The 25,213-nt window shown below is 40.9% G+C and overlaps 1 protein-coding gene across 1 annotated transcript in view; it reads left to right on the forward strand.

The window, feature by feature from the left end:
- Positions 1–25,213, forward strand: part of SNX30 (sorting nexin family member 30) — a 127,003-nt gene that overhangs the window by 52,203 nt on the left and 49,587 nt on the right. The window contains exons 2-3 of the mRNA XM_003122081.6: positions 2,319–2,510; positions 15,389–15,499. Of these exons, the coding sequence (XP_003122129.3) occupies positions 2,319–2,510; positions 15,389–15,499 (303 nt within the window). The remainder of the gene's footprint in view (positions 1–2,318; positions 2,511–15,388; positions 15,500–25,213) is intronic.

A 25,213-nucleotide genomic window follows, 5' to 3' on the forward strand; every position in this document is an offset into this window, starting at 1 on the left:
TTTTTAACATCGCATAAGCATGCGATTAAATTATCTGTGGTCAGCAGTGATGGGAGACAAAGGAAGGTGCCTTTCTGGTTTACTTTCCATCGCCCCTTGCGTTGGGTGGCATTGCCCTTGGCTCCAGACCCTGCTTCCCTCTGCCTTGTCCCAGACCCTCTGCCCAGATGTGCCATGATCACCTGAAGCTCATGGATGGATATGACTGCTAGGTGCCCTTCTCATTTCCTGTGTATTCTCCTCCCTACGGCACATCCAGCCTGCACAGAAGAAGAGATCATTCTGGAAAAAGCACCTTCCCACCCCCAGCCTGTGGTCTGATTACCCACGGGTCAGGAATGCAGAAAACATTCCTGACCAAGGCCCTTTGCCTAGTATCACATCACCTTCTTGCCATATTCCTTAGTCTTTGCCTCCGAGTGATTCCAAGGTGACTTTCACATCTGCAGCTAGACAGAGCTTTGCTCTCTTATCAAATCTTAAAACCAGAAAAGGTAACTGGAAGACTGCATCTTTTTTGGGTATTGCAAGTGGCTTCCTGCTAAGGCCTGAGAAGATGGGAGTCCATAAGTTTTTACTTTTTATTTATTTATTTTTCTTTTTTGGCCACCCTGTGACATCCACAGAGACAATGCCAATCCCATTGCTCCACAGTGGGAACTCCCGATGTTTTTAATATTCCCTTCCCTTTCTTTTCTGGAACTTGCTCCTCCTGCCCCTTTTAAACAAATTTGTGTGTGTGTGTGAAAATTTTAAAACAAATACAAAAGATGAGGGAATTTCTTTATGTATTTTTTTGTCTTTTGTCTTTTTAGGGCCGCACCTGTGGCATATGGAGGTTCCCAGGTTAGGGGTCGAATCAGAGCTGCTACAGTTGCCAGCCTACACCACAGCCACAGCAACATGGGATCCGAGCCATGTCTGTGACTTACACCACAGCTCATGGCAACACCGGATCCTTAACCCACTGAGCGAGACCAGGGATCAAATCCTCATGGATACTAGTCGGGTTCGTTAACCACTGTGCCACTACAGGAACTCCGACTTTTTTTTTTTGAAGAGAGAATTTATACTGAACCTGAAAGTACTGGCTTCAACAGTGATCACCTTTGGGGCTTCTTGTATCATCTGTGTCCCACTTACCTAAGTGTTCTTAATTATTTGACGCAAGTACCACATCTTATCATTTCCTCTATGAAAATGTAGGTATGCGTTACCAAAATATGAAGACTTTGTAAAGTCATAGTATTTTCATTATCACATCTGATTCCTTCTTCTCACTGAATAACCAGTATTCAAATTTTCCTGCGTATCTCAAAACCTTTTTCTTTAATGGCTGCACTCTCTGCATATGGAAATTGCCAGGCCAGGGATTGAATCCAAGCTGCACCTGTGACCTAGGCTACAGCTCCAGCAGTGCTGGATCCTTAATCCACTGCACCAGGCCGGGGAGTGAACCTGTGCCTCCACAGGAACCCAAGCTGCTACTGTCAGATTCTTAACCCACTGTGCCACAGCGGGAACTCCTTGAAACCTTTTAACCCTGTGTTATAGTCAGCATCCATTGCAACCAGTGATCAGTCTCTTGAGTTTCTTCATATCTGTAGGTGTTCCTTCCATCTCTCTCCTTTCCTTGCAATTTACATATTGAAGAAACTGGGTCTTTGGTTCTCTTTAGTTTCTCATAGTGTAGATTCTGCCGACTGCCATCTCTGTAGCATTGTTTAACTTGTTCCTCACTCCTCTGTATTCCCTATAAATTGGTGTTGTGTCTAGAGATTTTTTTAGGATTCAGATTCAATTTTCTGGCAAGCATCCTCCATAGGAAGTGTTGTGAACTTATTCCAGGTGGCACATAATGTTTAGTTGTCTCTTGGTGATGCTTGAGTGAGTTTTTAAATGTGTTAGGTATTTAAGAGAGTTCTGATCCCTTAATGTTTATTTGGGCCCAGGTGATGGTTTGGAGAAAGTGGGGGAAAGAGAGAAGGTGGTGTGCTCACAGAGTTCTTTCCCTGTTGAATTCCAACAGTGGAGGTGGCTCTTATGTTCTCGGTCCCTGAACTGTTGGTCCACTGGTGCTTGCTGGCAAGTGAATCAGTAAGTAGGATTTGGTGTAGAGCACTGCCTGTCCTGCATTTCTCTCGGTCATAAAAGACCCATTCACGTAAGAAATGTTAAGTAAGAAGAGGCTCAGAGTCTTTGTAATTATTTTTGCCTTCAGAGGTATTCCTTTGTTTGGCTAAACCAGCTACTTTTGCTGGTGTTCTCCAGGGGTGGGTTTTCATCTGATTTGTAAGGTGATTCTTTTCTTCTTGCAGGACCTCATTTTGCCCAACGGTGGTACTCCAGCAGGCACTGCGAGTCCGGCTTCTTCGTCTTCCCTTCTCAACAGACTTCAGCTTGATGATGACATTGATGGTGAGACTAGAGACCTCTTTGTCACGGTTGATGATCCCAAGAAGCATGTGTGCACGATGGAGACCTACATCACGTACAGGATCACCACCAAGGTGGGTCCCTTCTTTGTCTTCCACCCATGCGGGATGTCCTGGAGAATCCGAGTCCTACTGCCGTGACTCCTGCCTCTGCTTTTTCCCTCCCTCTGTACATCTCTGTTCACCTGCATTACAGTTGTGTGTACAGCTCTTTGGGAGACCAGATATATTCAGATTAATAGGATTTTATGTAAAATTTTTTTTAATAATTAAAAAAATTTTAAGGATAGTTGATTTACACTGTTCCATCAGTTTCTGCTGTACAGCAAAGTGACCCAGTCATATATATATATATATATATATATATATATATATATATATATCTATTCTTTTCCTCGTACTATCATGTTCTATCACAAGTGATTGGATATTGTTCCAGTGCTACACAGCAGGATGTCATTGCTTATCCATTCTAAATGTAATAGTTTGTACCTACTGATCCTAAACTCCTCATCCACCCCACTGCCTCTCTTCTCCCTCTTGGCATCCATAGGTCTGCTTTCCATGTCTGTGAGTCTGTTTCTGTTCTATAAATAGGTTCATCTGTGTGAGATATATATTTATATATAATACATATATAAAATCTTTTTTTTTTTTGCTGTTTAGGGACCTTGGCATATGGAAGTTCCCAGGCTAGGGGTTGAAACGGAGTTGCAGCTGCCGGCCTACACCACAGCCACAGCAGTATGGGGTCCGAGCCACAACTTTGACCCATGCCACAGCTCATGGCAACGCCGGATCCCTAACCCACTGAGTGAGCCTGGGGATCAAACACGAATCCTCATGGATACTAGTCAGGTTCGTAACCCACTGAGCCACAATGAGAACTCCTGTGCCGCATTTTAGATTACACACATGAGTGATATCATATGGTATTTGTCTTTCTCTGTCTGACTTATTTCACTTAGTAGGAGAGTCTCTAATTGCATCCATGTTGCTGCAAATGACATTCTTTTTTATGGCTGAGTGGTATTCCAGTGTATATATATACCACATCTTCTTTATCCATTCGTCTGTTGATGGATATTTAGGTTGTTTCCATGTCTTGGCTGTTATGAATAGTGCTGCTATGAGCACAGTGGTGCATGTATCTTTTTGAACTGTAGTTTTGTCTGGATATATGCCCAGGAGTGGGGTTGTTGGATCCTATGGTAGTTCCGTATTTAGTTTTCTGAGGTACCTCCCTACTGTTTTCCATAGTGGTTGTACCATTTCCTATTCCCACCAGCAGTGTAGGAGAGTTCCTTTTCTGCACACTCTCTCCAGCATTTGTTATTTGTTAGACTTATCAATGATGGCGTTTTGACCAGTGTGAGGCGGTACCTCATTGTAGTTTTGATTTGCATTTCTCTACTCATTAGTCTTGTTGAGCAATTTCTCATGTGCCTGTTGGACATCCGTATGTCTTCTTTGAAGAAATGTCTGTTTAGGTCTTCTGCCTGTTTTTTGATTGGGCCCTTTTTTTTTTTTTTTTTTTTTTTTTTTGCTGTTGAGTTGTTTGTGTAGTTTGTATATTTTGGAGATTAAGCCCTTGTCAGTTGCATCATTTGCAACTATTTTCTCCCATTCCATAGGTTGTCTTTTCTTTCTTTTTCTTTTTTTTTTAAAATGGTTTCCTTTGCTGTGCTTACAAACAGCTTGTAAGTTTGATTAGGTTCCATTGGTTTATTTTTGTTTTTAATTCCATTGCCTTGGGAGACTGGACTGACCTAGGAAAATATGTGTATAGTTGATGTCAGAGAATGTTTTGCCTATGTTCTTTTCTAGGAGTTTTATGGTATCTTGTCTTATGTTTAAGTCTTTAAGCCATTTTGCATTTATTTTTGTGCATGGTGTGAGGGTGTGTTCTAGTTTCACTGGTTTACACGTAGCTGTCCAGTTTTCACAGCACAACTTGTTGATGAGACTGTCTTTTTCCATTATACATTCTTGCCTCTTTTGTTGAAGATTAATTGACTATAGGAGTCTGGGTTTATTTCTGGGCTATTTTGTTCCATTGGTCTGTATGTCTGTTTTTGTACCATACCACACTGTCTTTGATTACTGTGGCTTTGTAATATTGTCTGAAGTCTGGGAGAGTTATGCCTTCTTGCTTCTTTTATTCCCTTCAGGACTGCTTTAGCAATTCTGAGTCTTTTATGTTTCCATGTAAATTTTTGGTTTGTTTGTTCCAGTTCTATGAAAAATGTTGTGCGTAATTCGATAGGGATTGCATTAAATCTGTAGACTGCTTTGGGTAGTATGGCCATTTTATCAATATTAATTTTTTTAATCCAGGAGCATGGTGTATCTTTCCATTTCTTTGAATCTTCTTTAATTTGCATCTAGTTCTTAGCATATTAAGTCTTTCATGTCCTTAGGTTTATTCGTAGGTATTTAATTTTTGGGGGGTACACTTATAAAAGGCATTTTTTTAAAATATTCCTTTTCTAAATCTCATTGTTAGTATACAGAAGTGCAATTGATTTCTGAATGTTAATCTTGGATTCTGCTACTTTGCTGATTCATTGATCAGTTCAAGTAGTTTTTGTGTGGAGTCCTTGGGGTTTCCTATATATAGTATCATGTCATCTACAGTAGAGTAATAATTTTACCTCTTCTCTTACAATTTAGATACCTTTCCTTTCCTTTTGTTTGTCTGATTGCTGTGGCTAGGACTTCCAATACTATGTTGACTAAAAGTGGTGAGAGTGGGCATCCTTGTCCCAGATTTTAGTGGAAAGGTTTTCAGCTTTTCTCTGTTGAGTATTATATTGGTTGTGAGTTTGTCATAAATGACTTTTATTATGTTAGGATAGGTTCCCTCTGTACTTATGTTGGTAAGAGTTTTTATCAGGAATGGATGTTGAATTTTCTCGGTTGCTTTTTCTGCATCTATTGAGATGATCATGTGGTTTTTGACTTTTCTTTTTTAATGTGGTGTATGACGTGATTGACTTGTGTATGTTGAACCATCCTTATTGAACTTGGGATGAACCCCACTTGGTTGTGGGGTATGATCTTTTTTTGTGTTACTGGATTTGGTTAGCTAAAATTTTGTTGAGGATTTTTGCATCTATATTCATCAAAGATATTGGCCTATAATTTTCTTTTTTGGTGTATCTTTGTCTGGTTTTGGTATTAGGGTGATAGTGGCTTCATAGAATGTCTTCAGAAGTGTTCCTTCTGCAGTATTTAGGAAAAATTTAAGAAAGATGGGTATAAGTTCTTGGCATGTTTGGTAAAATTCACCTGTGAAGCCATCTGATCCTGGACTTTTGTTTGTAGGGAGAGTTTTTATTATATATTCGATTTCATTTTTAGTGATTGGTCAGTTCAGTTGATCTGTTTCTTCTTGGTTCAGTTTTGGTGCACTGTATGTCTCTAGAAAGTTGTCCATTTCTCCTAGGTTGTCAAATTTGTTGGCATAATTCTTTATAGTTTTCACTTTTTTTTTTTTGTATTTCTGCAGTATTTGAGATTTCCCCTTTTTTATTTCTTATTTAGTTTGGGTTCTGTCTCTCTTCTTCTTGTTGAATCTGGCGGGAGGTTTGTCAGTTTTGTTTACCCTTTTAAAGAACCAACTCTTGGTTTTATTTTTTTTTTTTCCTATTGTTTTTTTGAATCTCTGTTGTATTGATTTCCTCTCTGATCTTTATGGTTTCCTTCCTTCTGCTGACTTTTGGTTTTGTTTGTTCTTCTTTTTCTAATTCTTTTAGGTGGTAGGCTAAGTTGTTGATTTGAGATTTTTCTTCTTTTTTGAGGAAGGCCTGTATTGCTACGAACTTCCCTCTAAGAACTGCTTTGCGGCATCCCACAGATTTTCAGTGGTTGTGTTTTCATTGTTGTTTGTCTCAAGTTATTTTTAAATTTCCCTTTTGATTTCCTCATTGACCCATTGGTTCTTCAGTAGCCTGTTGTTTGGTCTCCATGATTGTTTAGTCTCTATGATTTTTTTTTTTTTAAATCTTCAAATGACAGAGAAATTCTGACTACAATCTTTTAAATAAAACACATAGTCCTGGTACTTCTCTATTTATTTTCTATGGTGATACAATTTAACATGTTAATATCACATTACTCTTGAAATGGATAAATCATTGTATCAATCTGAAGCTCTCTAATAAGACCATGATTATAATTTGGTGTAATTAGACTTGATGGTAGGGAGAGGAGTAGGAGGAATGGGAACTAATATTTATTGACTTTCTGCACATGCCACTGTCATAGTGCCTTGTCTCTTCCACACCTGGTTCACATTTGAACACTTGTCTGTGTACACGTGCACACACGCTCTCGGGGTCTGCCCCTATCACCTTGGCCACTAGGTAACATTTCTCAGCATCGGGCTAGGTGCTTTGATGTGCACTATATCCTCAGAGGTCCTAGGTTTGATATAAGTATTCCTTGGAATCATTTCCAATTACTTGTTTTCCATCCCCGTAGGGTCAACTTATTTTTTACCCTGTAGTCAGTGAAATGCAAAACCTGTTTTTCTTGAATTTGTGCTCTAAACAGCTGACTGGCAAGGTGACTGCCTCGCTGGCACAGCAGTGCTCGCCCATCTCTTGGGTTCCGACCCTTGCTTGTCCTTCACCCCGCAGCCTCCCTCCCTGTTAACTGATTCACTCCAGCTCGCTGCTCTTCTTGGCCACTTCTCTGGCCTCTGGCCCCTCTCTCCTTTGTGTTCTTATTTCTGTCCCTTTTCCTGGGGTTGATTTCCAATGAATCAGATAATATCTTAGGATCACCTTTTCCTAGTTCCAGTCCCATGTTAATTTGGCTTCTAGGACAATGCCCCGGGGGTGAACTTGTTGCATGATAAAGTTTAACTACTTCTTCTTCTTTTTTTTTTTGGCTGCACCTCAGTATATGGAAGTTCCCAGCTGCACCACAGCTATGGCAATGCCATATTCTTAACCCACTGCACCACAGCGGGAACTCCAAATTTTACTTCTCACCATCGGTTCAAACCCAGAGTCCTTTCCTTTTCCTGTTTCAAATAGGGATACCAGGTTTCTGATCATGGTGATGCACCTGGAGCCATCTCTCTGAATGGTTTATTAAAGGACATGGAGGAATTTGTGCACAGGAGAGTGAGGATAGACAGGAACACAGGGTCCCAGACACCTGATCTCTTCCCGGGACCCCCCACTAGCGCTGGGGTTCCCAAGCAAAGTTAATGGTCAGAGGACAAGGTTGTACAAACACTTACTTTTATTATTTCCAGCTTTGACTCCCGGGCCTAATTAAGATTCCTGGTGACAAAAGCTGGACCAAAGTACAGAGCTGCTTTCGCTTGAGCTAAAATAAGTCCAGGGCTGAGAGCCAATGCAGGCAATACATTCCCCACCCAGGTCTAAGCTGTGGGTATGTCATCTCTCGAGAAGTGGAGAGGCCTTTTCAGGGCAGGCAGATCCTGACAGTTTTCTCTGCAGACTTGTAGAACATCATAATAATAGCTAATTATTGAGCCTTTACCATATACTGTACTTGTTTTAAGAAACCCTTTAATTTTTATTTTATGTAAGTAATAGGTACTCATTGTGGAGGAATTATAAAACTCAAGTGAGCTAAAACAGTAATGAACACGTATAAACTCACCAGCCAGAGATAATCATTTGTAGTTCTGTAACTGTTTGTCTCTATCCATTTGCAAAAACGAGTATATTGTATGCTGCCAATTCACTTAATGTGTTGCAGACATCTTTCTCTGCTGGTAAATGCCAGTGAGCACACTTTTATGCTATCATTTCTAAGACCGCAGTAATATTTTGCTCTGTGGATGAGCTGTCATTTTTTTGGGGGGGAGAGCTAAGTGCTTTAAATAAATCATCAATTAATCTTCACACTCAGTGAGTAACTACTGGTAGTAGTCTTATTTTTGTAAATGAGGAAACTGAGACAGCAGTAACATGGGCTGGAGTTAGACCTTGAACCCAGACCCGTCTTGTGCTGTGCTTTCAGAAGATGTGATTTTCGAGACACCACCCCCGCACCTCCCCCAATGCTGGTCTAACTACCACGGCCTGATACTGAAACTGACGATGATGTGCAGATAGGCTGGAGGGTGGGGGATAGAGAAGAGCCTTTAGCTCCCTTTGGAAGCCACCCTCCTCTTGTATGTTATCCTTGCCAGGTAGTCATCACTGAGAGTTGCACCCCAGTTAGTGCCCTTTTTCAAATGCCTCAGGGGTCAGTGGCAGCTGAATGCTGCTGAGAGGTTAAGTGATGTATAAGGATTACCAAGTGAGCATTAGCTTTAATGGCAAGGGGGTTACCGATGACTGTGGGGAGAGTGGTTTCTTTCGGTGGGCGCAGCGCACAGTTTGCAGTGGCTTAGGTTGAGTGAGAAGCAAGCAAGAAAAGACCGCATGAGTGCTGGTAGTTTGGCAATGAAAGTGAGTGAGAGAACGAGCAGTAGCTGGAGGGGGTTGGGGTGGGATGTGGCTTTGAGAGGATAGAGACATTTTGTTATGGGTGGAAGAGACTTGTTTAAATGCCACCTGGCCAGTGTGGATGGAGAAGGAGACCAGTGGTTGAAGATTGGAGGGTAGGATGGAAGCCACTGAGAAGGTGGAAGGAGAGTGTCCCCTAGCCAAAGCGGAGGGAGGGGAGTTCCCGCTGTGGCACAGTGGGATCGGTGGCATCGTGGAAGCACTGGGTTGCAGGTTTGGTCTCCGGCCCGGCACAGTGGGTTTAGGATCCAGCGATGCCCCAGCTACGGCTTAGGTTGTGATCCCTGGACTGGGAACTCCATATGCTGTGTGGCAGCCAAAGATGGAAAAAAAATGAAGTGGAGGGAGGGAGGGAGTGGCCTCTGATGGGGGAGGCGTGCTTTTTCCATTGTTTCTAAGGAAGAAGGGAAGTGTTTTGTTTTGTTTTGTTCTGTGACAGGAAGTTGAGGGGTTCTTTGCTTATATCTGCAGTTTTCTCTATGGTACACGATGAGGTCCTTTCTAAGGGAGAGGTTTTGAAGTGGGGCTTAGAGTCTTTCCAAACGTCTGCAGGGTTTGCATTAACTCCTAGGAAGGAGGGTGGGGAGAGCTGGCTAAGGACATGTGAAGAGATGGCTTGGCAGTGTTCAGGGTCCCGTTGCAGAATTTATTGTGTCAGTCAGGGTGTTTGCTTGATTTTGTTTTTCCGCCAGACCATGCCTACATCTAGTAAAGCAGGCGGTAGATGGTTGCCTTTTTGCCAGAGTTGTGTGAATGACAGCGGGAAGGGGCATCTAGGATATTGACAAACAAGAGTCAAAGTGACGAATCATGGACTTGATGCTGAATAAGGGAGAAAATACAGGCAGGAGTGGACGGATTATCAGGAACCTTGTTAAGTCCCGAGGCTGAAAAACCCAGGGGTCCTGGGAAATGGCAGAGCCTAAAATACAGGAGATGCTGGTTAGAGAAGGAGCTGTCTGAATTTCTGCGCAATGAAAAAGTCTGCGGCGAGGCCCTGGGAGCGGAATGAAGTGTGGTTGGTGTAGAGGTTGGTGTGTGTGGGAGTCACCGGGGGCTTGAGGGCACCCAGATTCTGAAGCCCGGGACACCAGGCCTGGGTGTCAGCAGATGACAGGCGTGAGCAGGGGTAGAGATGTCTGTGTCTCAATGGCCTGAGCCTCAGAAGGACTTTCTTGGGGCCATGGGGGACGGGGAGGCGGGAGGCGCGGAGCAGAATGAGGAGGATGTCAGCCGCCACTCTTGCTCCTAGAGATCTGCAAAACGTCAGAAAACCAGCCGCTTTCCCCTGATGGGACAGCGAGGAGGCTGTATTCTCAGGGGAGAATTGGAGCAGACGGAGGAGCGACGGGACTTTCTTAATTATGGAATGGGGTGTTCCAGGGGGCTTGGGTGGGAAGATCTGAGGGGGGCGTGGTAACGGAAGCTCCTGTCAGACGCAGGAGGGCAGAAGCCTCTCCGGGCCTCACTCTGAGGTGCTCTCTTAGAGCTGCAGGACTTTGAAGCAGAATGGGATTAGCTGGCTAATATTTGATAAGGAAGAGGCCCCTTGTGGGGGGCAGGCAGGGGTCACTCAGACTTCCTAGGATCCAGCTGTGACCTGGACAGATGGCCTTTCTGACAAAGACCAAATCTCTCTCCAGTGGGTTGATTGTAAATTTTGCATTAAATGAAACTTGTTTGGAAAGGCTCCAGGCCACAGGCACTGGGCCCCTCAGCTCCTGGGGAATCAAAGGGGGTTCTTTTGTGGTGGGGTGAGGCCCAGGGGACAGAGTGCTCTGCTGGGTGATTGATTTTCCTGTGGCCCTGGTCCGGGTCTTCCAAAGCATTGAACTTAAAATCTGGCGGAGATGCCTAGACACGGCCCGGGAGCTGCTCATAGGGTGCAGGGGTGACAATGACAGTCTTCATTGCACCGCCTGGGCTCCGTTGCCTGTTTGTAGTTCCGACTTCAGGTGCGTCCCCACCACCTTGTGACCTTTGCGGGGCTTTCTAGAGTCTGGAACTCAGGAAGAACATGGCACGAAACTGTCAAGTGGTTGTCTCCACAATTACGGAGTTGTGGGTGTGCACTTCTTTTTTTATTGTTTTGTTTACCACACATATCAGAAAACAGAGATGAATATTTCTCAGTATTTTATTTTCCTTTCTAAGTTAGACCCCGAGTTTCACAGAGGGTAATTTTACCACAGGCTCAGAGTTGGAGTTTTACTGGCCTGCATATTTTATGAGTACTGTACGTCTTATAACTGACTGGATTTCTTTCCAGAAATCCACAGTCATGTCTGTGGCCCAGTTTTAACAAGTGTGCAGAATTCCAAGGTGAGTGTGTTTTGCTAGCCTCGTTTCCAGCTCCACTTTATCCTCTGTCCTTGTTTTTCCTTTATCTTTCTCACCTACTTGATTGTATTCCATGCATCACCATATCTTTTCTAGAACAAGTGGTGGTAAAAATAAGTAAAGTAGGAGTTTCCACTCTGGTGCAAAGGGTTGAGAATCCAACTGCTGTGGCTCTGGTCACTGTGGAGGTTCAATCCCTAGCCCGGTGCTGTGGGTTAAAAGGATCCGGTGTTGCTATTGCTGCAGCTCGGATGCAGTTCCTGGCCTGGGAACTTCCATATGCTGTGGGTGTGGCAAAAAAAAAAAAAAGTAAAATAAATATTGGGTCAGAGATTATGAGCCTCCTTCTGTTTCATGATTGTTTTTTTACATTGTAGCTTTCCAGCAGCAAACAAGTTGTACTGATTTATTAATATTAAATTCCCTGTCCTTAAAGGAGCTCTTGTAAAAAATGAGCTTTTAAAAAAAGCAGTTATTTTTTGGTGACTGTAAAAGTATTATATGAAAATATTAGACAACTTGGAAGTAAAGTTGAATGTAAAGAAGACAACCGTCATTATCAGGTCTAGATTTTTCTTCTTTTTTTTTTTGTCTTTTTTTAGGGCTACACCTGTGGCATATGGAAGTATAGGGGTTGAATTGGAGCTGTAGCCGCTGGCCTACACCACAGCCACAGCAACACGGGATCCAAGCCACGTCTGCAACTTACACCACAGCTCATGGCAATACTGGATCCTCAACCCACTGAGCAAGGCCAGGGATTGAACCTGCGTCCTCATGGATGCCAGTCAGGTTTGTTAACTGCTGAGCCACTACGGGAACTCCTCTTCTAACTTTTTATGTTCCAAATTTTAACACCAATGAAATTAAAATGTATGTATAATTAATCTTATATCCTACTGTTTTTTATTAAAACTGTATTGCTTTTTTTTTTTTTTTTTTTTGGTATTTTTGTCTTCTTAGAGCTGCACCTGCAGCACATGAAGGTTCCCAGGCTAGAGGTTGAATCAGAGCTGTAGCCGCTGGCCACAGCCACAGCCACGCCAGATCCGAGCCATGTTTGCAACCTAAACCACAGCTCATGGGAATGCCGGATCCTTAACCCACTGAATGAGGCCAGGGATTGAACCTGCGTCCTCATGGATGCTAGTCGGGTTTAGTAACTGCTGAGCCACTATGGGAACTTCCGTATTGCATTTTTGGTCACTAAAAATGTCTTACAGACATGATTACTAATGACCATAGAGTAAATGTACTACTGTTTCCTTGACTTTTTTTTTTTTAAACTGTTGGACATTTAGGTTGCTTTAAATTTGTTATTTTAAATAATATTGCAGTGAACATCATTCTATAGATATCTTTGCCACATTTAAAAATTGTTTTCTAATGATAGATTCCTAGAAGTAGAATAGCAGAAATTATTAAAGACATGTATGTATATTTTAATATATATGCCATAAAGAGATAATTCAGATGAACATTTTTAGAAGCTTGCAATGGGAACAAATTTATCAATAACACTAAAAGTAGCAACTAAGGGAAAAAATAGATGAATTTGACTACATAACAATTTTAAAATACTGTATAAGAAAAGCCATTTGGCAATTATGATAGATAAGTGGCTATAAAGAGCTTTCACGAGTAGAAAAGTCACCGTTGGATCTGGCGTGGCTGTGCCTGTGGTATAGGCCAGTGGCTACAGCTCTGATTTGACTCCTAGGGTAGGAACCTCCATATGCCACAGGTGTGGTCCTAAAAAAGAAAAAAAAAGAAAAAAGACAAAAATAAATAACTACCCTTAAAAAATTAAAAATAAAATAAAAGTGTGTCTAACCTAAATCAGAAGATTTAAAAAAAGAGACATTCTTGAAAGTAAAATTGATTACAGCAGAAATAAAACTTGTGTTTTATCATATGTACATACTACTTTTTGTAGTTACCGAAGATTGATTTCAAACTTAGAGTAGAAATGTTACGCAGACTAAGTATAATTTAATGAGGTGGATTTGCAAACCATAATGGAGAGGAATGACCAGTTGATAGCATGTAACATTTAGGCAGGCAGCTCTGTTTGCAATAAAAGTGAGTTGCATTTGTCACTTTTCAGAGTCTGCCTTTCATGAGCCCATAATCATCAGCCAGTCCCCAGACGGAGCCTTCTGGGGGGCTCTGTGGGGTCTTGAAGAACGTTCCTTCCAAGTGCCTTCTTACCGCTGAGGAAACCCAGGGTGTGGGAGACTTGGTGGCATCTCAGGGATGCTTGGCCTTCCCATGCCCCTGCCTGGGAGGAGTGCCAGGCTACTGCCCCCAATATGTCTGCCACCCTCATGCCTAAAGAGCCATCAGTAGTGATGGGGATTTAAGTCCTCCTCCCGTTCCTTCCCCTTCTCCATTCCTTCCCCCTCCGCCGCCTCCCCCTTCTCCTCTTCCTCCTTTTCCTCCTCTTCCTCTCTCCAGTTCTACAATGCTAACTCCTCTGGGGAGTCTTCTTTTTTTGGCTGTGCCCACGGCATGCAGAAGTTCCTGGGCCAAGGATTAAACCCGTACCATAGCAGTGGCCTCAGCCAGAGCAGTGACAGTGCCAGACCCTTAACCCACTGGGCTACCAGGGAACTCCTGGGGAGTCTTCTAATAAACCACAATTACCTAAGTTGAAAAGATTTCCTCATGTCTTCTCACCTTACTCCTGCATCCTAGGGGAAGGTTATGTTTCATGGGCATATGTGGTACGTGGGACTTTGGAAGGAGAAAAGAGGCAGAAGGAGTTAGTTGGGTGTTAGTCCAAGGCCAAGTCCTTTAACTTAACTTCCCAGTTTTGCTCAGACTATGAGCCTAGCTCTGGGGAGGATGAAATAATTTTTGATACCAGTGCTTCTCATTGGCTTTTTCTTTGATGGATGACTCTTGTTCATGTGTTTTTAAGATTTGGTTGGTGCCCTGGATAGACTTTTGGGGAGTTCCCATCGTGGCACAGCAGAAATAAATCCGACTAGGAACCATGAGGATGCGGGTTCGATCCCTGGCCTCGCTCAGTGGGTTAAGGATCTGGTGTTGCCGTGAGCTGTGGTGTAGGTCACAGACGCGGCTTGGATCTGGCATTGCTGTGGCTCTGGCGTAGGCTGGCGGCTACAGCTCTGATTGGACCCCTAGCCTGGGAACCTCCTATGCCACGGGAAAAGACGAAGAAATAAAACTGATTTCAATAAATTTATAAAATGTAGCTTGAGTCGTTTTTATCTTGCGCTTTAATTTCGGAGAACTGTGACTGTCATATAATCAGCACCCTTATAGGGAAAAATGGTTTATCTGAGGTAAAATTTTGGTTTGGGCAGATTAATGTATACAAATCTTGTTTTGGTACAAATTAATTTTATTTAATATTGGTTTCTATTATCAAAGTGTTGCAATCCCATTTCAGAAAACTTAAATTTAGGAAAGAGATCTATTTTTTTCTGCAATGCAATGACATTTTAGTATTATTTTGTTCTAGATTTTATTTCTTTTCCTTCTAGATTAAAAAAAAATCATCCAAAATACAATATAGTTTCGAGTTTATGTTTCTGGTAGAAGATGGTAGATTAGGCACAACCTTTTCTGTTTCCATTGAATCTGGTTCTTAAATGAGCAGGTGATCTCTTGTCTTTAGGTTTTGTTTCCCCTCTGTCTTTGGCAAAACTTGTCAGCATATTTAGCAGAGTGTGGAGATGTCTTTTTTTTTTTTTTTTTTTTTTTTTTTTTTAAGTTGCACAGATTTGGATTCAGGAGCAATATCCTCAGTGGAATTATTCTGCTGAAAGAAATTCTCAACGTTAAACTTGGAGGAAATGAATCAAATGTTTCTAAACACAATCTGGAGGGATAGTTGAATTCCATTTCCTGAGGCGGGGAGAGGGGGGAATGAATTTAATTCTAGATCCTTGAAATTTTTAACTGGACCTTGTGGCCCAGCCTCGTCATTCGAGCTGGTAAAGCCTGCCATTTGGCTGGTGCATTTGGTGGAAGGAAAGTGTGTTCTTGCCCCGTTGGGTTATTCAAAGAGAGCTTTTTCCCTTCCCTTCTGCCAAGATATGTTCAACTTCCCTGACACTGATTTTGTTCCGCTCTCCTCATTTGCAGAGTACACGGGTGGAGTTTGACCTGCCAGAATATTCTGTTCGACGAAGATACCAGGATTTTGACTGGTTGAGGAACAAACTGGAAGAATCCCAGCCCACTCATCTCATTCCCGTAGGTACTAAGTCAGGACAGCTTGTTACTGCTTTTCCTACATCTTTGGGATTTGTTTATTTGTTCGTTTGTTTTGGTCACCCCCACGGCATACCAAAGTTCCAGGCCAGGGATCAAACCAGAGCCACAGCAGTGACACCAAATCCTTAACCACTGGGCCACCAGGGAACTCCGCTTTTCCCACATCCTTGCTTGGTGATGTTCACTCAGCTCTCACCCTTTAAATTACAGGCAAACCCTGCCTTACATTTTGTACCAAACGCATCCCTCAAATGTGCATTTTCTGGATGCTGTGTAGTATAATTCACCTTTTGGTGTTTTGTTTCTGACTTGCTCTGCAGTATGCTGGTTTCTAGTGGGGTAGTGCAGATTTTAATTTTCATTATGACCATTCTTTGAGATATGGAGAATCCTAATTCTCATGTGCTGCCTCTTTAAACACTGTCTGTTTCCACCTTCCTAGACACTGTTCTTGAGGTTTGGATAGCTGCCACCAGGTGGAGAAAGATGCCTCAGATTACAGCTGGTTGGGCTTTCTTTAAACATGGGTAATTCAGGGAGCAGGAATCTAGCACACCATCCGCTCAACCACAGTTTTTCCTTTAAAAAACAAATCCAAAGCCACCTAACTCTGTTTATTGAAGAAGAATAATATTTATCCATTACCGTAGCCACATATTAAAAAAAAAAACTGGAGCAAGTAAAATTTAAAAGATGACTTAAATCAACATACATATTGAATACATCTCTGACTACTTTTTTTTTTTTTTTTTTTTTTTAGTATAAATAACTATTTAGGCCCTAGGCATTTCTTAAAGTTTGGGGGGCTTTAGGGCAATTTGGGTCATAAAACTCTTCAGCAGGGCCTTATCTTTCAGTAAAACTGTGGCTAGATAACTTCTTAGTATTGCCAGCAGCACACCCCCACCCCCCCCCGCATATGCTGTGAACATTCCAGCAGTTTTCTTGATTTTTGAGGCAGAAGTGGCCACGTTGCTGGTGCTGTGATGGGAGTAATGGGTCTTGCCTGGGTCTCCGTTCTTTCTCAGGGAAACCCCCAACCCAGCTATTCCGTCTGCTCACCAAGCCTGAAGTTTTTGCTTTCTGTCTTCTCATCACTTTAAAATGTGCCAAAAAAAAAAAAAAAAATACATAGTTTTTAAGCAGTTGGAACTATTCCTTAAAAGCTCAATGTGGCAAAATTGGCAGCTAGTGAATTTTATTTTAAATAGACTTTTTATTTTAGAACAGTATTAGATTTACAGAATTATTTTGAATATAGTACAGTGAGTTCTCGTAGACCCCACACCCAGTTTTGCTTATTATGACCATTTTCTGTCACAAATAATGAACCAGTAACGATACAGTAGTATTGACTAAGAGTTCTTTATTCATATCTCCTCATTTTTTGCTTAGTGTCCTTTTTCTGTCCCATGAGCCCATCCAGGGAACCACATTACATTTAGTTGTCATGTCTCCTTGTTCCCAGGTTCTTTCTGGTTGTGACTTTCTCAAGGCTTTCCTTGTCTTTGCTGATCTTGAAAGTTTTGAGGCGTACTGGTCAGGCATTTTGTATATTGTCTCTTAGTTGAGATTTGCCTGACGTTTTCCTCACAGTTAGCCTGATGTAATGTGTTTTGAGGAGGAAAAGCACAAAGTTACCTTACATAAAGCACGATTCTCCTTAACATTGTATGGAGGGTACATACTATCATCAGCAGTGTGTATTCTGTTGATGTTAAACCTTGATCACCCTACTTGAGGGAGTGCTTGTCAGGTTTTTCCCCCTCTGCATATTGTACTCTTTGGAAGGAAGTTGCTTTTTAAGTGTAACCCACACTCTGCATAAGGGGTATTGTGCACCACCTGCTGGCAGCTAGTGTCTTCGTAATTCCGCACTTCAAGTTCAAAGGTTAGACAGCGACACTCGCTGGTGAAACATGGTAGCACTCATGCGTAGATGCTGAAGCCAGAACTGAGAGAAGGGAATTCTCCCGAAGGTCCAAGGTGGATCCAGAGTATCTTTAAGTCTGGTTTCCTATGGTCTGGGTAGAAGCAGCGAGACTAAAGTACTTTCGAAGCCCATGGAATTTATTCATACATTTCTTCATAAATTCTTAGTACCTATCTAGGGTGGAGAGAGATTGAACAAGGGAGATTTCAGCATGCAAGTCAGATTGGAAACAAACTCCCCCCTCCCCCCTCCCTCCCCCCACGAAAGAAATTCGTTTTACTACAGCTCTGCTTAGAAGTGTCTGTTATTAATAGTATGCTTGGTGTTTTTACTGCCTTGGGAAGGTGAGGGGTTCTAGGATAGACAGGAGAGTTAATTGTCAGAGACCCAGTAAACACGTAACATAATTGTTGTTTAAACTTTCATTTCTTTCTTAAAGCTTTATTGAGACATAATTCACACACCATATAATTAGCCCATTTTTAATGTACAAGTCAAGAGTTTTTAGTATATTCATAGAGTTGTGCAACCATCAGTACAAACAATCTTAGAATTTTTTCATCACCTCCAAAAGAAACCTCCTATTTCTTGCCTGTCACTGCCAAACCCTCTTTGTGCCTGGCAACGACTAATCTGTGTTCTGCCGCTATAGATTTGCCCATTCTGGACATTTCATATAAGAGAATCATACACACTTATCTTTTATGGTTGGATTTTTTTTTATTATTTTTGTAATTCTACGAATTAACTGGTCTGCTTTTTAACATTTCTGTTTTATGTTGGAGTATAGTTGATTGACAGTGTTGTGTTAATTTTGGGTGTAGGGCAGAGTGAGTCAGTTGTTCATATACATATTCATATACATACAGCCATTCTTCTTCAGGTTCTTTTCCCACATAGGTTATTATAGAATATTGAGTTGAGTTTCCTGTGCTGTACAGTAGGTTCTGGGTTTTTTTCTCAGCGTAACGTTTTCAGGGCTGATCCATATTATAGCATGTGTCAGGACTTTGTTTTTATTGTTGAATAATATTCCATTCTACAGCCTTATCACATTTTGTCTATCTATTCGCCTTTAATGACATTTGGGTCGTTTCCACTTTTTGGCTGTTACGAGTAATGCTGCAGTGAACACCCATGTGCAAGTTTTTGTGTGGACATATATTTTCATTTTTCTTAGGTACCTGTGTAGGAATACAATTGCTAAATCATACATAATGCTATATTTAACCTTTTGAGGAACTGCCAGACTATTTTCCAAAGTGGCTGCATCATTTTACATTCACGCCAGCCATGTATGAGGGTTCCATTTTCTCTACATCTTCACCAACACTGGTTATTATCTTTCTTTTTGGTAATAGCCACCCTAGTGGGTGTGAAGTGGTATCTCCTGGTTGTTTTGATTCCCGTTTCTGTCACGGCTGTGATGTTGAATTTTTTTTAATGTGCTTGTTGGTCATTTGTTATCTTCCTTGGAGAAATATCTGTTCAGATCTTTTGCTGTTTAAGAATTGGCAAAATTGGCAGAATAATAAAAATTGTTTTGGTTATTGTTATAGTGGTTCTTCATATAATCGAGATACTAGTCCCTTCTCAGATACGTGATTTGCAAAAATTTCATCCCATTTAGTAGTCGCTTTATTTTCTTAATGGTATCCTGTGAAGTATAAAAGTTTTTAAATTTTGATGAAGTCCAATGTATCTTTTTATTTGCTTGTGCTTTTGGTGTTTTTAGCTAAGAAACCATCGCCTAATTGTAGATCACATAGGTTTATACCTATGCTGTCTTGTAAAATTTTTATAATTTTACCTCTTACATTTAGGTCTTTAATCCATTGAACTCATTTTTGAAATTGTTTTCATGTCTTTTAATCAGTGAGGCTGAATTATCTTCCTATGAATTAAACATTGGTATTTCTTTTATGAGTTGCCTCTTAATTTTTCTTATTGGTTTGTACACACTCCATATCTGCAAAGGAAGTTAACCCAGTTGAGAGTGTTTTCTCTCATGTTGTGGTTGATCTTCGTCTTGACTCCGTGAAAGATAACATCCCTTCCTTCCCGGCAAGTTTATTTTTCCCTTATAGTTTCTGGCTTTGAACCTCGTTTCTAACCTAGGATGTTAAAATTTTTTTTTCTGTATTTTCTTTTGTTACTTTAATGTCCTCATCTTTTATGCTTAAATCTAGGATTTATTCTGGCGTGAGATGGTAGGATCTGATTCTTTACAGAAGTGGTTCTGGGACAGCTCACCTTTATCCTAGTTTGTGTGTTAGGCTAGGTCGTGCATTAGATTTGTGCATTCTTGGGCTATTCTTTTTGGTTTGTTGATCTCTTTAGTATTATGTCCCTGTTACACTTTTGAATAAGCTTATAGATTATTTCCTGGTTGGGTAGATTCCCATCTCTGCACACACCTCCCAATATTTTTTGTATTCAGAGTTTTTTTCGGTGTATTGGCATGTTTTATTTTTTTAAGATGAACTTTAGAATCCTTTGAATCAGTTGGAAAATTAGGGGTTGGTGGTGGGTTCTTGCTCTTGGGGTTTCTTTGTGCCAGTTTTAAGTCAGCTGTGGTTAAAAATATGTGAGAATTCCGGAACTTTCAGAGTCTGCTGCTTCTGTTGGGAGCATGGAGATAAATTTCCCACTTTATTTGGGCTTCATTGGAGCCATGTGAAATTGTAGGTGAACGCCAGCCAGACTGTAGTTCTGGGGAGGCCCCTGCATTCTTTCCTTTGCTTCTCTCCCACTGGTGTCCTGAGACCTGCCCTGTTTCCAGCTCTTGTGGCTCTGAACTTGGCAGCTTCTGGGACTCCACCAGGGAAACCCAACCCCTTACTTCCTAAGCCGATTGTGGCTTTGCCTGAGTAGGATCACATGGTGTTGCAATAGATTTCTCTCTTTTTATGCAGCTTTTTTTTTTTTTTTTCCTCCTGGAACTTTAAAATCAGAAAGAAATAATCAGGTGTTCTTCACATGCCATCCTAAAACTCTTGAATTGTGCTGGATGCATATGTTTGTCATCTCATAATGGCAATTCACTTTGTTTTTCTGGATTATGTAACAGTTGGAGCCACCAGAGAGTCTTCACTGTGACATGGTTTTTAGTTTATTTTTTTTAATTATTTTTTTAAAACTTTCTGTTTTTAGTTTATTATTTTTTTTCTCAGAAGTTGGTTTTAACACTGCTTCATTTACTGGTGCACAACTAATTACACAGCTGATAGCTTTCATGACTCGATGGGCACAGATAGATTGTGGAGACGAAGTAAATACATTTATTAAGCTCTTTAGATTTTAATTTCACTTGGAAATTTAATGTTGGCTTCAGTTTTCATGAAGGGAGCTTTGCTGGAGGGGTGCATTTGTATTTACTGTGGACCCAGTTTTGTTCTGGGCAGTGGTAAACTCATAGGAATTAATAGGAAGAAGTTTGTAATGCAACAGTTGTTTTTCTTAACATGAGATAATCCGTAAAATGTCTAACTTTACTTTCTAGTGGGCTCTTTTTATTTTTGTCCTGTTAAGTATACATGCTTTTAGCTTACTCAGGAGGTAGGTTAATAAGCAGTGAATCATTGGTTGAACTTTCAAGTGCCTTGAATTTAATCAGGCTTGGTGATTGTTCTTAATTAGGACAAAGTGTTTTTTAAAATTTTATTATAAAATATAATTTATAGGTGTACAATGTAGAGGTTCACAATTTTTAAAGGCTATATTCCATTTATAGTTATTATAGAATACTGACTATATTCCTTTTATTGTACAGTATATCCTTTTAGCTTATTTTATACATAATAGTTTGTATCTCTTAATCCCCTCCCCCTATTTTGTCCCTCCCCCCTTTCCTCCCCCACTGGTAGCTGCTTGTTTGTTCTTTGTATCTATGAGTCTGTTTCTTTTTCTTGTTGTTGTTATATTGCTAGTTTGTTGTATTTTTTAGATTCTGCATCTAAGAGATATCATACGGTATTTTTCTCTGTCTTTCACTTATTTTGCTTAGCATAATACCCTCCAAGTGCATTCATGTTGTTGCAAATGGCAAATTTTTCTTTTACTCCTGATGTTCTTTTATTTTTGGTTGGGAGCAATATTTTCTGTTGGTTTGCTATGAATAGGAAAAGTAGTTTCTGGTCGTGCAGTGGATGTGCTCTAAATATTTGTTGAATTGGCTAGAAGAGGCAGTTTAAAAGCTGATGAGAGGAAATTGGACATACCAAGATGGAGCAGTTGAGGTCTTTGTCCAGATTTCCTGCCCAGGAATAGTAACTTTGCTGCAACAAACTACTATGCTTTTGTTTCATAGATTATAATATACTTTTGTTTCATAGATTATAAAATACTTTCTTACAAACTAATGTAAAATATATGTGAAGCACTTTACCAAAGTATCAAGTGCTATCAAAATGTAAATATTCTAAGATTAAACCAATCTTGAAATATTTAATGGGTTATTGTAATGCTTTGCAAATAGGATTTTTTGAAGGTTCCAACATATATATGAATATATAGTTTTTAAAAAGATTTTTAATTATGGAAAATGTCAAACATCCCAAAGTAGAGAGATTCAGCTCAGCCCTCATGTACTCATCACCCAGTTTCAGCATTTATCAGCTTGTGAACTGTTTTGTTTCATCTCTGTCCCTAGTCACTCCCTATGCCCATACCAGGTGTTTTTTTGTTTGTTTGTTTGTTTTTAAAGTGACTTAAAATTTTTTTCGATTATATGTATTTCTGGAAATCAAAAGTCCGACTCAGTTTCAGTGGATTAATATCAAAGTATCGGCAGGGCCATGTCCCTTCTGAAGGCTCTGGGAGAGAATTTGTTCCTCCCCTTTTCCAGCTTCTAGGAGGCTGCCTGCCTTCCCTGGCCCAGGCCCCCTTCCTCTGTCCTCAGAGCCCGAACCATAGCATCGCCTCTCCTCTCTGTCCCCTCTTTCCACTGTTACGTCTTTTTGTTAAATTGAGGTACAATTCACATAACATAAAATTCTCCCGAACAGTGTTTTGCAGTCACCACCGCTGTCTGATTCTGGAACATATTCATCACCCCCAACAGCAACCCCATTCCTATTACGCAATCACTTCCCAGTCCCTGTTCCCCCAGCCCAAATATTACGAAGAATGTGCACGAGCATTTGTTGTACACATTTTTTTTTGAACACTGGCTTTCAGTTGTTTGGGCTCAATCCCAAGGAATGGAATGCGGGGTCATGGGATGATTCTAGGTTTCAGTGTTTGAGGAGCAGCTACGCTGTTTTCCCCGGTGGCTGTGCCATTCTCCATCCTCACCAGCGGAGTGTGAGGGTTCCAGTTTATACACTTGCTAGCACTTCTTACTTTCCTTTTGCCCCCTTTAATAGAAACCATCCTAGTGGGTTTGAAATGGTATCAGAGGTGATTTTTATTTATTTCCATTTCTTTTTTTTTTAAATGATTTTTTTTGGCTTTTTTTTTTTTTTTTTTTTTTAATGGCCGTACCCATGGCATGTAGAAGTTCCCAGGCTAGGGGTCTAATTGGAGCTGTAGCTGCTGGCCTACACCACAGCCATAGCAACGCCAGATCTGAACCGAGTCTGCAACCATAGCTCACGGCAATGTCGGATCCTTAACCTACTGAGTGAGGCCAGGGATCGAACCCTCGTCCTTGTGGATACTAGTCAGATTCGTTACCACTGAGCCACAATGGGAACTCATCTTTTTTTTTTTTAATTTAATTTTATTGGAGTGTTGTTGATTTATAGTGTTGTATTAGTTTCAGGTGAACAGCAAAGTGAATCAGCTACACATATATCTATTTTTTTTCCCATATAGGTTATTACAAACTATTGAGTAGCTTTTCCTGTCCTATGCAGTAGGTTCTCATTAATCATCTGTTTTATACAGTAGTGTGTTTATGTTATTCCTACCCTCCCAATTCTGCCCTCCCCTAACGGTTTCCCTTATGGCAACCAGAGGGTTGGTTTTGAAATCTTTTTTTTCTGTTTTTTAAAAAATTTCTTTTGTATCACTTTCTATTAGATTCCACATATAAGTGATATCATATGATCTTTGACTTACCTCACTGAGTAAGATAAATCTCTAGGTCCATCCATGTTGCTGCAAATGGCATTATTTAGTTCTTTTTTATGACTGGATAATATTCCATTGTACATATGTACCACATCTTCTTCATCCATTCCTCTGTTAGTGGACATTTAGGTTGCTTCCATGCCTTAGCTGTCGTAAATAGTTGCTGCAGTGAAATTGGGGTGCATGGACATGTATCTTTTTGATGAGCCACAATGGGAACTCCTGGCCAAGGTGATTTTAAAAAATATTTTGAACAAACAATTCAATTGAAAACTGGATGGAAGACCTCAATAGACATTTCTCCAAAGAAGACATGTGGGTGGCCAATAGGCACATAAAAAAAATGCTCAACATCACTAGTTAGTAGAGAAATACATTCAGACTAAAATTGGGTACTGTCTCACCTCTCATACCCGTCAGTATGGCCATCATCAATAAATCTACAAATAACAAATGCTGGAGAGGGTGTGGAGAAAAGGGAAGCCTCCCACATTGTTGGTAGGAATGTCAGTCGGTGCAACCACTATGGAAAACAGTATGCGGGTTCCTCAGAAAACTAAATGTAGAACTTCCACATGATCTAGCAATCCCACTCCTGGGCATATAGCCAACAAAACTGTAATTCAAAAAGATACATGCACTCCTATGTTTATAGCAGCACTATTCACAATAGCCAAGTCATGGAAACAACCTAAATGCCCATCGACAGAGAAATGGATTAAGAAGATGTGGTACATATACACAATGAGATACTCCTCAGCCATAAAAAGAATGAAATAATGCCAATTTTTAACAACATCGGTGCAACTAGAGATTATCATACTGACTAAAGTCAGTCAGAAAGAGAGGGACAGATTGTATGATATCACTTATATGTGGGATCTAAAATACAGCGCAAATGAACCGATCTACAAAACAGAAACAGGGAGTTCCCGTTGTGGCTGAGTGGTTAACAAACACAACTAGCATCCACAAGGACGTGGGTTCAATTCCTGGCCTCGCTCAGTGTATTAAGGATCCGGCGTTGCCCTGAGCTGTGGTGTAGGTCGCAGACTTGGCTTGGATCCTGCGTTGCTGTGCTGTGGTGTAGGCCAGCGTCTACAGCTTCAATTGGACCCCTAGCCTGGGAACCTCCATATGCAGTGTGCGTGCGGCCCTAAAAAGACAAAAATCAAAACAAAACAAAACAACCCCCCCCACACACAGAAACAGACTCACAGACATGGAGAGAAGACTTGTGGTTGTCAAGGGGCACAGGGGAGGGAGTGGGATGAATGGGGAGTTTGGGGTTAATAGACGCAAACTGTTACATTTAGAATGATAGACAATAAGGCCCTATCGTATAGCACAGGGAACTATATGATGGAAATAATATTAAAGAAAGAACTTTGCTGTACAGCAGAAATTGGGACAACATTGTAAATCAACTTAAATTTAAAAATATCTTGGATTGGAATGCACATGGAAGTTCTACCCTTTAGTCCACTTCCCTTTTTGCTTTCTGTCCTCAGTATTTACAAATTAATAGAAATCATTGGTATTCATGTGCTGCGAGCTCTCTGGAGCTCTTCACTTGTATTATTTCATTTATGGAGTGTAGTTGACCTGATTTTACCAGCAACCCAGATTCCTATGCATAAACAACCCAGGAAGTAATTATAAAGGTGAAGCAGAGAGTAGGTGTG

This window comes from Sus scrofa, chromosome 1, assembly GCF_000003025.6.
Source record: "Sus scrofa isolate TJ Tabasco breed Duroc chromosome 1, Sscrofa11.1, whole genome shotgun sequence".
Lineage (NCBI taxonomy): Eukaryota > Metazoa > Chordata > Mammalia > Artiodactyla > Suidae > Sus > Sus scrofa.